We start from the raw sequence: 13,877 nt of genomic DNA on the forward strand, positions 1-13,877 counted from the left end.
CTCCTCGTCCAACATCAGTATTCAGACGCTTGACCATTACACACTGTTGGTGTAATGGTCAAGTGTCTGAATACTTTTGTCCATATAGTGTGTATGTATGTATGTGTGTGTATATATATATATATATATATATATATGTGTGTGTGTGCATGTATATATGCTGGTGTGACAGATTTTCATCAGTCAGCCCTAATATTAGACACAGCTCCCTTTCTCCAAATTGTTAAGAAGCAGTGTGTTGCTTCTGAACTCACAAAGCTTATTTTGTGAGTTAAGGACCAACACTATTTGCTTACCTATAATGACAAATAGGATGGATTTTTATTGTCTAATCAAACTTTTAAAACAATGCGGTCCCTATTCTAGCAACTCAATTGAGACAAAGGGCAACGTAAAAAAGTGTGGCCCTCCAGGGTTCAGAGGGGCCGCACAATGCACAACCTCCTCTGAGTATGCTGTGTGGCCTTCCTGCACTGTGCAGAGAAGGTCATGTGACCTGGAAATTGGCTTCTCCCATTCTCATAAGATAATACATGTCCATGATTTGTGATTATTTTTTTTCATGCAGTATTTAGTTACAGCTCTGGTACTAAATCCTATGGGCTTTGTCTTTAATAAAATTGCCATTTTAAGAAAATACTACCACACTGATCACCACTTCCCATTCCCGCCTCCAGTACTTTGCTTGTGCTGCTCCTCTCCTGTGGAATGCTCCATCACATCAGATCAGCCTCTTTTTTTCAATGTTTCAAGCATGCCCTTAAAACTCATTTCATTATTCAAGCCTATCAGCCTTCTTAATTCTCCTCTATCATCTACACTCCCCCCACAAAATGGCACCCAAGTTGTGCCTTCCCTTTTCCTTTAGGATGTTGGCTCCCAGGAGCAGGGCCCTCTTTTCTCGTGTTCTTCTACTATTGTATCATCCTTTGTACTCTAGGCCTGCTTCCCTAGCGCTGTTTTCTTGAGCTCAAGCCTACTTCATGTTGAACACTACCATCACTCTTACACTCAGTCACGTGAATAACATGATCTGAATTTCCATGTTATCTTTGTAATCTGTTAACTAATAGATGTCTGATATTTGTATTATGTTTAGTCTAATAATCTATTATGTAATGTAGTATTGATCGTTGCTGTTTTTTTATTGTATACTACTGTAAATTTTATGTGTGGTGCTGTGGACCTTCTGTGGCGCCGTATAAATAAAATATAAGGATAATAATACTATGTAGCTCAGTGAGCAGTGACTGTCAAAGTGCCAGCAAACAATTGCCCATTGGTGGCAAATGGAATAGCAGCAACAACAACTGGCAGCAGCCATAATCCTCAGACTTATTGTACCTTGATTCTTTTTGAAGTGTAACGTTTTCTTAATGTTATGCAATATCTGCTCTCACTGTAATCGATCCTACACACCCTGTAACTTGTTATTTTCAGTTCAGGTTAGGAATAAATTACCATTGCACAATTTGATCAATGTAAGTCCCCACCAGATGGAATAGCATCTTTAATATGGTTGTGTGTTTTCTGATGTTCCACTGCTTCACAGCCTGTTTAAACTGTTTAAATTGTTTGCCTTTACATTTCCCTGACTTGAGTGCTACACATTACTGATCAGCACAATAATCAGTAATGTGGGTTTATTAGGCTGTCAGCATCATTCACTCGTTGCCTGTAATAGCGTTAGATTGCCTAGGTGTTTGAGCTTTGTTTTGTTTTGACATCTGCTCATATTGACCCTGCCCATTTTTAACTACTCCTGCCTACCTCCAGCCTTGACCTCTGCTTGTTAACATTTATCCTTGTCTGCCACCCGCCCTGACCTACTATTCTGTTGGCTGCCTACCAGATTTTGGATCGCATCTGACTATTTTTGCCATTTTATGTCGTTTGTCTTAATCCTAGTATATCTTGTTATTTATCACTATTTACTGCTCAGGATTTAGTATTCAAAATATTGTGGTATGCTCTATTCTTCATATGAACCTATACTACCACACAAGACCTGGGGTCAACTGGGCACCAGTGAGCACATTATGTCCTATTCGAAATTGGAGCTGCTATTGTGATTTGAATTTTTAAGCCCTCTCTTGACCTTCACAATACCAAAAATTGCAAACAGGGAGGTCCCACACTTGCCAGCTTATCTCCTTTCTGAAATCTGGAGGTAAGACAGCAAATTTTACCTAGCATGGTATATTTTTGCTTTATTACAAAACAAAATAAAACTTGAGTTAGCTGAAGTCATCAAGTCTATCTCGCCACTACATCAACACTTATATTAGAATTTGACCCATCTGTTCATGTCAAATAAAACCACAGATCTTAAATATGGGTCTGATTGCCACCAAATCTATGCCCTTCTCAGTGTTTGAAAATGCACTAAATATTGCTGTACTTGAAATTTGGTTATGCTGTCAATTTTATAAATCGTTACAGTTTAAAATTGTTAGATTAATGTTTAGTGTTATCTTCCATATTACTATAGGTGGCCATTTTGTGGGTCCATCTAACACAGGGGTGGGCAAACCTGTCCTCAAGGGCCATATCCAGTTCATGTTTTTAGGATTTCTGTCTGTAGAAACAGGTGGGATAATTACTGACCCAGCCAAATAGACTAATTCTAACATAATTGAAATCTTTATTGAAAATGTAATGTAAGGTCTAAAACAACTTTTTAATATAATGATGCACATCATACCACAATAAAGAATTAGCAAAAAACCTGCAGGGGCATGATAGTCCACCAGTGACAACAGGATCAGGGAGGGAAAGGAAAGAAAGTAGGACAAAAAAATTAAATGGAGGCAGAGTCTAATATCATCCAAGGTGACTCTCAATCCGATCAAGAATATTGAGAGGCACAGACAAAAGCAACCCAGGTGTTTGTAAAGACCTTTGGACGACCACTGCAGCTGGAGAGGCGCCACAATATGGTACATGTACAAATGAGTGGGGAAAACTTGCATCCTGCTCACATTAGTATAACACTTTGCCTCAGATGTAACATGCCAATGAATGCATGGCATCACTCAGTGGTTCATCCAGGGTAAACCGAGATACCTTCCCCTGACTCCTTCTGTCACTTCCTGTAGGTGCAGTCCTCAAACTGTCAAAAGTGCCACACATTACCTGTAATCTTGTTAATAAGTTAAAATTACACGCTTAATGAAAAATACACCTATCTGTAATAATATATCGGCAGACATTCTATTGTAAGACAAACAACTGTTACAAGCTACAACAAACATCTGACAATTCAATACATAAGAGCATAAAGCTGAGAAAAGGACCAACGAGGCCTAAAGAAGGAAAGATCTGTGGCCACAAGGGAGGGCTCAGAGGGCTGAATGTGCTGTTGCCAATCACTGACATTTTATGTCGAATAAACGTGTGGAAGTCAAAAGTGGAATGAGTTAAATATTCCATGGAATTGTTTGGAAAATATCACACTGTTTAGAGATTCTTTGGGAATAATTATTGTATGGTGCAATAAAAATTTACCTGTGACTGAGTACATGGTATAATGTCCTCTGCATGTTAACTGTAAATAAATAATATAAATATGTATAAGGAATACAGTACCTCAACATTCCTGTTTCGTTTATGTTCCGTGGAGGTAGATTCGATAGATGTACGCTTCTTGTGCACAGTCTTTCTGCTGTCTGACTCTAGTTTTGTTTCTGGTTTGGGATGGTCATGATTACCTTTTGTCTTAAGAAAAATAAGAGAAAACATAAGCCACTACTATTTATAAAAAGAAAAACATTAATAATGAACATTTTTGTTAAACACTTTTTTTTTTATTAACTTTTTGTGAGTGCGTCAAGTAAGCAGAGGTTGGCAGTAGTTCTTTTTAAAAGCTGTGAATGTTCAGGAAATTAGGAGTTTTTCTACAAATGGGAATCAATCCTGGTAAGAACTTTTACAAAGTTTTCTGAAAAATGTGACTGGAGGATCAACAGAAGAAGACAAAAACATCCTAGTTCTTTTATTTCCCATACTTGTGGATAATAACAGTGGTTGATACATAATAAAACACATGCCTGTAGGTACCTGCTGTTGATCCACCCACTTTAACAATTTGCTTATGACAACCTCTACCATCTTTGATGTGGATTTACCCATGTCATTTATAACTGTTGTAGGTCTCCAGCAATTAGCGTTAGCAGTATTGCTTAAACAATGCTGCAAACAGTACCTGAGTAAACGTGTAAAACAAAGGAGAAAATTAATTCTTTAGCTGTTATTGTCTTACAATGAAGCTCATAAAATTGCGGTACTAAACAGTTTAAGAAAATAATGGTTTACATCGTGTACAGGATTTACAACAGGCTAACCAATTACACCATGACCTTCAGTATATGACGACACATTGACTGTCCGTCCACCTTTTCTGCCTTATAACCGAGGGAAGCAGAAGCTGTAGGAGAGGGGGTAGCAATTGTGTCAGCCCTCTTTCACCCTCCATCATTATTTGGCATCCCCTTTGAACACCATTGGCACGGGACTGACTCTTGTCTGACATACCAGCCAACAGACAATTCGGTTGAGATGGGCAACATATCTGGACAGTGTGGTAACACTTCTGAGACAAGTGAGAAAATATCAGAATACCTGGATTTGTCATACAGTCATACACATGATGTATATCAACAGTTTCAAATCAGCCTTAGTTATACTCCCAGGTCCTGGGATGTGAGCCAAAGACAAACTTAGAAAAAAACTGCCCTGGTTAGAAGTGCTTACACTAATTTTGATGACCATCAGTGCCTTCTATAACAAACAAGCTGGACTGATCCCATGTGAGGTGATAATATGTAAATCCATGTCAACCCAGCGGTCTGACACTTTTAATTTAAAGGGGGCAACTGTGCATTGTGTGTCAAGTATTATTATTGTTTATATGGTGCCACAAATTCCGTTGCTCCCAGCCTCGGACTGGCCTGTCGGACTTACCACCGGTATGCCCCGCCGGATGAAGCTCCGCCCCCTCAATTGTTAGGGCGGAGCTTACCGAACAGCCTGTTCCCGGCGGCGGCGACACTTAGGGTAACCACAGGTGCAGAGAGCACGGTAGTGTATTTTTCCACTTTGCGCAGGGGAGAAGGAGTTCCTGTCCGCCCAGGGGAGCAGGAAGAAAGGACGCTGGCCGGAGATAGATTGATAGAACAGCATATTTCTTCAAAGTTTTCTGCAGCCCACTAGACCGGTAAGACTGCTCTGTAAAATGTTCAGAACAAACCTGGAACCGGTCATTAGTTTTCCCCTCAAATATTTTTCCCCTCATTTTTTTTTTATACATCCATATGGCTTTAAATGTTGTTTTCACTTACTTTGCTTTCATGTCCATTTCTTGCCTTACCTCCCACCCAAAAATCTCAATAAATCCTGTGTGCTCTCTCCCCTTTACTGACCCCCAGGTGTGCGACATCACCGAGCTCATCAAACCCAGCTCCTATTTTTTCGCCATATTCCCCTCACACCCACTTTCTCCTATCAGTGTATTATCTCCCAATGCCTAACCACCCAGAATGAAATCTCCAGCACTATGAGACCATACCCATTCATTAACTCTGTGTGCACTTTACCCTATAGCACCCTTATATCTATCCTGTAACCCTTATACCCCCATATGTATACTATCCCTCATTTCATGCCCAACACCCCAGGATAAAGTCTCCACCACTCCATAATGTCCCCTCCCTTTCATCAACCGTGTGTGCAGAGCATTGTATGCCTTATCCCTCAGCTGTGACCCTTACACCCCCAGTTTACGCTAAAGGTCTACTTACATGACCCATCTCATTCAGTAATCTAGTGTGCAAAGCATGACACACTTTATCGCTCAGCCACCCTCATACTTTCCTGTACCCCTTTAACCCCGATTTACCTATCAGTATACTTTCACCCCACCTTATTTAATTTTATCTATCAGTATACTTTTATTTTACCCCCCGAATAAAATCACTACCACTACTCTATGCCCCCCTCCCCTTCATTAACACAGTGTGCAAAACATAGTACACCTTGTCCCAAACACCTATTTTCCTTTCCAAGTGTCCTTTACACCCCATCTTTTCTCTATGAAAATCTACACCACTCCTATGTGCCCCCTCTCCTTCATTAACACTGTGTGAGCAGAGCATCACACACCTTATCCCTCAGCACCCTTCATTTCATGCCTATCCACCTCCCTGAGGAAGAGATGACTCCTCTCTCAACCCTGTGTGCAGATCTGCCCATCTGTGAACAAACCCCGCTCCCCCATATAATTTCATCCCTAACCAGAGCCAGAATGAAATGATCACGGCTCCTAGGTCCCCCTCACCCCTTTTATTATCCATGTGTGTGCCTTCACCCACCAGGATGAACTTTCCATTCCTCCATTGTGCCCCCTATTCATTTACCCTGTGTGCGCTGTGGGTAACGATAATAAAACTACCGTCCCGTTCCCTGAGCGTGACCCAGCCAATATCTCACCCGTTGCTATGGCAGCCGGTCACCCGGGATCGACCCAGCCCAGCGCTTACTTCTTATATACTACGCTTTATATACTACACTATGGTGCTAGCTGTCCTTCGTGGGCTGACCACTTCCCCTCTAGTGTCTGGTCTCCCCTCTTTGATGGCTGGCCCCACACCCTCTGGTGGGCCCCTAGCGGTGCAGTCCCCCGGTGGGCCCTTCACGCCCCAGTTTGACACTTGTTGCTCCTGACATAGTAGTACAAATATGAAATAGATGAAAGCAGTAGACTTAACAAGTACATGGGTACAGAGCAGAATAATACATATATGAATGCAATTAACAGAACAAATCGCATGACATACAGAAACAATTTAGCATCAGATATGGCAGGGACAAACAAAAAAGGCAGAATGGACACGTGAGACATTGAGTAGATGACCCTACCAATGAGAGCTTACATTCTAGAGGGAGGGGGGGGGGGGGCGGCAGTGAGAAGTCATAGGAACTAAAGGGATATTTTTTGCATTCCAGGTGGGTAGGTGGGAAGGAGGATGGATTGAAGTGGCGTAGAGTAGGTTGAAGTAGGTGAGAATATTGGGCTGGGAGAATGGGATAACCACACTTTTTTTTACAAGAAAGAATTAAGGCTTACCAAGTTCCAGCCTGCCCATAACATCCAACATGGTGATTGGACCTATTCAAAATGTATATGTGGATATCACCTCTCCAAACCCATTGGAATTATCCCTTTCAAGTGCCACTGATGACCACCACAATAGTAAAATAAATAAATGTTATTAGATCAGAATGAAAAGTAGATTAGTAGAACTGTGGTTATCTACGGAATAGTTTCTTCCTTTTGCTGACATGCATTATATATATGCATTAGGGTTTTGCAGGTTTCTTCTCCATCTATTGATGCCAAGCCTATTACTGAACCCTGTTCTACTGATATCCGTGGAAGACACTTTAAGGTCAAATATAGATCGGTATTACAATAATACATATTTTCTTTTCAACATTACACTTCTATCACAAATGTCTAACATATATAGTTTTTAGTAGAATATGGAATGAGAGCTAGGGAACACCCATGCAGGACCCTTCACTTGACTAACACTTTGCCCATGGTCACTGTATGAAATGTATGACCCACTAGAAGTATGGCCTATTACTGTACCTAAATCCTAGAAAATATAGACATCAGAAGGAAGGAGGAAATGAGTAGTCCCTAAGACTCTGCAAAACCTTTCAAATGGAGAGATGTGTGTCACCCTATTTGTCCAAGTTCTGATTATGGTATATAATCTCAAGGCCCAGCCAAACCCCTGATGAAAAGGGTATACCAGGCAGGCTGAGTGGAGTAAAATAGGAGAGTATAAAGACTATGAATTTAGTCATCTTGATGAACTATCAAAAGGGAAGAAAATTAGGTTACTTGGAGATTTTGGAACTGTTAAACTCAACAGCATGGCATTGTCTAATGAGAAGGGGATGAGTCTGGAACAAGTAGGGGAAGAAGGAGCTTGATTTAAGAAAGAGACACTTCTGCCTTACAGCACTGGGGTCATGAGTTTGATTCCTGACCATGTCCTTATCTGGGTGGAGTTTGTATGTTCTCCCCGTGTTTGCGTGGGTTTCCTCTCACACTCCAAAAACATAATGGTAGGTTAATTGGTTGCTATTAAATTGACCTAAGTTTCTCTCTCTCTCTGTCAGTGTGTATGTGTATTAGGGATTTTAGACTGTAAACTCCAATGGGTCAGGGACTGATGTGAATGAGTTCTCTGTACAAAGCTGCAGAATTAGTGTGCAATATAAATAGCTGATGATGATGGGTGGCAAAAGGGTTATTACAATTGAACCAGGTTATGAGACTATACCTAGAAACACAAATTTTAAATTTATTTTGAAACCTGCAAATTGACCTTACCTATACTATTTCTATTGCACATCTTTATGCTATGAACATTTATACTTCTAACTGAAGAAGACTGGCTATATAGTTGCAGTAAGTGCCTCTTATACCTCTTATTTGGACTAATAGCTGCATGGTAGAGGGTAAGATTGTGTACAGGTGAGAGAGATCAATCATGCCCTCTCCTACAAGAGGCTGTTCCAGCATACACTCTGGACGTGTGATTTGATTATACAGTGCACCACACTTTTATTGATAAATATACTTGGCCCTTTTTTAATTTTAATATAAAGATGGTTGCAAAGTGTAAGCACATGTGAAGTAGACATGTACTTATCCAAGCAGCGCTAGTATGGGCAAATGCCCCACCTACTCAAATGGTTTACACGGAATAAATAGCACCTCTAGTCTCAGACTTACATATAAACCTTCAACACCTCAACTTACTACCCATGGTAGCTTTGCTAATTTAACCCCCTGTCACTTGCGTGGGTTCTGACTAGAGATGGGCGGGTCCGGTTCTCCGAGAACCGAACCCACCCGAACTTTGGGTATCCGAGTACCGAGCTGAGCAGCTCGGTACTCTCCCGCCCATTCCGAATCCAAATCGAGGCCGAACGTCATTGTGACGTCGTCGGATCTCGGGACTCGGTTCTCGCGATACTTCAACTTTATAAATACACGCCTCCACAGCAATCCATCGCCATTTGACAGAGGGAGAGAGCAGGGTGTAGTCATAGGCTAATTAGAGCAGGGACAGAGAATACCATATTGTTCTTGCAATTGCTCTAACCAAAATCGCTAGTGCAGAGAGGAGGATAGAGGTTTATTATTTTTTCTTCATATTTGGCACTCCCCAGCGCTTTTGGGGTGTCCCCCATAATTGTGCATTAATATTTCTGGCTGTCAAAAGTCATATCTGTCAGCATTATCTACTAAATAATTTGTAGCACACCTCAGTGTTTTTGGGGTGTCCTCCCTAATTGTGCATTAATATTTCTGGCTGTCAAAAGTCATATCTGTCAGCAGTATCTACTCAATAATTTTTAGCACTCCTCAGTGTTTTTGGGGTGTCCTCCCTAATTGTGCATTAATATTTCTGGCTGTCAAAAGTCATATCTGTCAGCAGTATCTACTCAATAATTTGTAGCACTCCTCAGTGTTTTTGGGGTGTCCTCCCTAATTGTGCATTAATATTTCTGGCTGTCAAAAGTCATATCTGTCAGCAGTATCTACTCAATAATTTTTAGCACTCCTCAGTGTTTTTGGGGTGTCCTCCCTAATTGTGCATTAATATTTCTGGCTGTCAAAAGTCATATCTGTCAGCAGTATCTACTCAATAATTTGTAGCACTCCTCAGTGTTTTTGGGGTGTCCTCCCTAATTGTGCATTAATATTTCTGGCTGTCAAAAGTCATATCTGTCAGCAGTATCTACTCAATAATTTTTAGCACTCCTCAGTGTTTTTGGGGTGTCCTCCCTAATTGTGCATTAATATTTCTGGCTGTCAAAAGTCATATCTGTCAGCAGTATCTACTCAATAATTTGTAGCACTCCTCAGTGTTTTTGGGGTGTCCTCCCTAATTGTGCATTAATATTTCTGGCTGTCAAAAGTCATATCTGTCAGCAGTATCTACTAAATAATTTTTAGCACTCCTCAGTGCTTTTGGGGTGTCCTCCCTAATTGTGCATTAATATTTCTGGCTGTCAAAAGTCATATCTGTCAGCAGTATCTACCAAATAATTTTTAGCACTCCCCAGTGGTTTGCGCTCAGAATGGATTCAAAGCAGTCCACATATGATCTGAATGAGCAACCAGGTTCTGTCACCAGTCCTGATGTTAGTGTTCCCAGTACGTCATCTGGCCAAGGCGATGTCAAACAACAGAGTGTTTCCAAATTAGTGCAAAAACCAAAAACCCAAAAAAAATGTACTGTATTGAAGCGGAAAAGAAGTGTAACTGAGCAAAAGTTAAGTGACGATAAAAAAAAAATTGCAGGCATGCCATTCTACACACGCAGTGGCAAAGAGAGAATGAGGCCTTCACCTTTGGGTATTAGTGGCAGATCCCAAAAAGTTACCCAGCCTACAATTGGTGCACAGCTACTGTTACGCGTCAAAGCCGAGCTGCAAGATAACAGTGAGGCATTACAGGAGAATATTTGCTCTGATTCACAAATGACAACAATTCCTGTGGAGAGTCCATCCAACAGTGGGATGTCTAATCGTGAGCATTCTGCTGATGTGTGCCTTAATAGCCCGAGTGTAGCCGGTGATACCCAAATTGAGGATGCCACTTTGGAATTAGAAGAGGATGAGGGGGAGATTTGTGTAGGCGACGAGGGCGCTAATGATGATGTTGATGATTATGATGCAGACAGATACCAAATTGCCTTTCTCAATTTCTATTTATATTCTAGATTATATAACGGCTGAATAGTTTTCTATTTTACTCCTAGTGGAGAGAGGATCTGATGCAGACAGATACCAAACTGCCTTTGTCCATTTCAATTTATATTGTACAGTCTATAATGGCTGAATTGTTTGGTATTTTATACAAGTGGAGGGGGGCCTAGAGAGACAGAAACCAAACTGGCTTTCTCCATGTCAATTAATATTGTACAGTCTATAATGGCTGAATTTTTTGGTATTTTATACAAGTGGAGGGGGGCCTTGAGAGACAGAAACCAAACTGGCTTTTTCCATTTCTTTACATATTTAACTATAAGTGTAGGGTGTAATATACATTCAAGACGATGGCTGCATTGCCAATATGCATAGATGGAGAGGAAGACAATCTGTTTTGTGTGTAGAATAGGCCTACCAACGAAGAATTAAACTGTTTTTTTGGATGATTTATTACCTCAACAATTAGATTACTTGTCTCTAAAACAGTTGGAGCACTAAATTGGGTTAATTTAGGCCCAAAAACATGGATTTTCCCAAAAAATAGCAAAACAAAACCAAACAAAACCAAAACCAAAACCAAAACACGCAATGGCGGTTTTGCAAAACCAAAACCAAAACCAAAACACGACGGTAATCCAGATCCAAAACCGAATCCAAAACCAAAACACGGGGGTCAGTGACCATCTCTAGTTCTGACACTTAATTACTACTGTTCTCTCAGCCCTTCAATGTATACAATGCTACCTCTCCACTCCCAGCAGGATGTCTCTACTTTCACTCACTCAAATGCTGTGTCTCTCAGTCATACAGTATGCAGTAGGTGAACAACTGTTACAAGTTGTGGCACAAGAGAGGCTGAAGGTTTCTGGAATGATGGGGGGTTAAAAGTAATAGCTGTGCTTATATGAATTCCTCTAGTCTTCAAACCTTCAAGTGTTCTCTGAAAATCCACCTCTTCAGGCAAGCTTATAATATTCCTCTACCACCCTCTTAATCTCCCTAGGTTACCCTATTACCACCTTTTACACAGCTAACACAAGACAACAACTGTCTGACCAACATATTTGTGTGACTGAGCATACATCCTACTAAATACTTTGTAACCTTTGCTTTCTATCTGGACAAATATTCAATATCATGTAGCACTTACCCTTGTGTAGCAAACCATTGTCCCATAGATTGTAAGCTTGTGAGCAGGGCCCTCTTACCTCTCTGTCAGTATTACCCAGTATTGTTTTAATACTGTTCTCACTTGTAAAGCGCTATGGAATCTGCTGGTGCTATATAAATAAATGTTGATGATCTATAATTCCTATGTGGAAAATCACTTGTTGCTTATGTAAACTTATCCACCTACATATGCATGCGCTGGTGCAAGCTCAGTAAAGCCCCTTGTGGGTGTTACTGTACCTGCTCTGTGCATGTTCAGAAGAACTGTGTAAGGGAGTGGGGGGGGGGGGGGGGGGGGGAATGTGTCCCTGGCACCTGACACCCCACCACAAATGTTACTATGGCGCATGTTCTAACAGGCACTGCAAATACTTGTCTCATAACACTATTCAAATCCCAAACCACCAAACCATTGGTGTGGTGAATGCTACGAGAAACTTAGTGCTTTGACTGATCTGCTTTTTTTTTTGCATGGACAGCCAAAAATTAGACACATTTTTATTACTAGGGACAATAACCATATTGTAAGAAATGCTTTGTATTAGATGTCTTAAAACCCCTGATATGTTCAAGAGATGCAGTGAAACTGCCAAACATATTGCCATCAGGGTCGGACTGGCCCGCTGGGGGACCGGGCTATCCCCCGGTAGGCCCCGACCCTGAATCGCTCCCCTCTTCGTTGGTGGGGCGAGTGATAAACTTTTAAAAAAAACAAAAACCCCACGTGACCGCGGCGCCGGCTCCGTTCGCACTGAATGTCGGGCGTGACGTCATCACGCCCGGCGTTCAGTGAGGAGCACCAGCAAGACAGAAGAGAAGAAAAAGAAGAAGCAGAAAAGATTAGTGATAGGGGAGCATGGCAGAGTGAAGGGGGAGCATGGCAGAGAAGGGGGAGCATGGCAGAGTGAAGTGGGAGCATGGCAGAGTGAAGGGGGAGCATGGTAGAGAAGGGGGAGCATGGCAGAGGGAAGAGGGAGCATGGCAGAGAGAAGGAGGAGTATGGCAGAGGGAAGGGGGAGCATGGCAGAGAGAAGGAGGAGCATGTCAGAGTGAAGGGGGAGCACAGACAGCATGGCAGAGTGTGAAGGGGGGCCAGGAGAAGGGGGGAGCAAAAGCAGCATGGAGGGCGCAGTGTGATCATAAGGAGGCACAGCATGGTGATGAAGGGGCACAGTAATGTGTGTGATGGCACAACGGGCTTGTGGAAATGTAATGTGTGTGGTAGGTGGTGGCTAAATAATGGGTGCTATTTTCTTTGTAGGGTGAAGATGGGGCAATTTAATTTTATAGTGGGGACTTTTAATTTAAGATGGGGTGGTTTGAGCGCTATTAATTGAATGTGGGGCTGAGTTTGAGGAGCATGAGGTATATCTATTAAATGTGAATATTAATTATTTAATGGCAGTGACGGTTGCGGGAAATAGGTATATTTATTATACATAAATGTGATTAATTTATTGCAGGGGCTGTCTGGAGGGAGGGAAATAGGTTTATCAAATGGGAATACTATTACTTTTATGTTGGGGCTGGAGGAAGGCCTAAGTATTAATTGTGGGTCCTATTGATTTACCGTCAGGGCTGGTTGGAATTTTCTAAATGTACCCATTATCTTTTATAAATAGGGCCCTCAACATTCCAGGATCCAGACAAGCCGCAACTAAAGAAACCAGCAGCCACAGGTGGTAAAAGTGACAAGAACAGGTAGGACAGTCTGTCAAATGTTCTGAGTCTAGTGCAGGTTTGGCTAACCTGTGGCACTCCAGGTTTTGTGAAACTACAAGTCCCAGCATACCCTTCTAGCAATAGGCTGCTATATATTGGCAAAGCATGCTGAGGCTTGTAGTTTCACAACATCTGGAGTGCCACAGGTTAGCCAAGCCTGGTCTAGTGGGATAATCCCAATTTTTGGT

The 13,877-nt window shown here is 41.6% G+C and overlaps 1 protein-coding gene across 1 annotated transcript in view; it reads right to left on the reverse strand.

The window, feature by feature from the left end:
• The window catches only part of GCM1 (glial cells missing transcription factor 1), a 49,219-nt gene that overhangs the window by 7,926 nt on the left and 27,416 nt on the right, over positions 1 to 13,877 (reverse strand). The window contains exon 4 of the mRNA XM_075200401.1: positions 3,589 to 3,717. Coding sequence (XP_075056502.1) covers positions 3,589 to 3,717 — 129 coding nt within the window. The remainder of the gene's footprint in view (positions 1 to 3,588; positions 3,718 to 13,877) is intronic.

Source organism: Mixophyes fleayi, chromosome 3 (assembly GCF_038048845.1).
Source record: "Mixophyes fleayi isolate aMixFle1 chromosome 3, aMixFle1.hap1, whole genome shotgun sequence".
NCBI lineage: Eukaryota > Metazoa > Chordata > Amphibia > Anura > Limnodynastidae > Mixophyes > Mixophyes fleayi.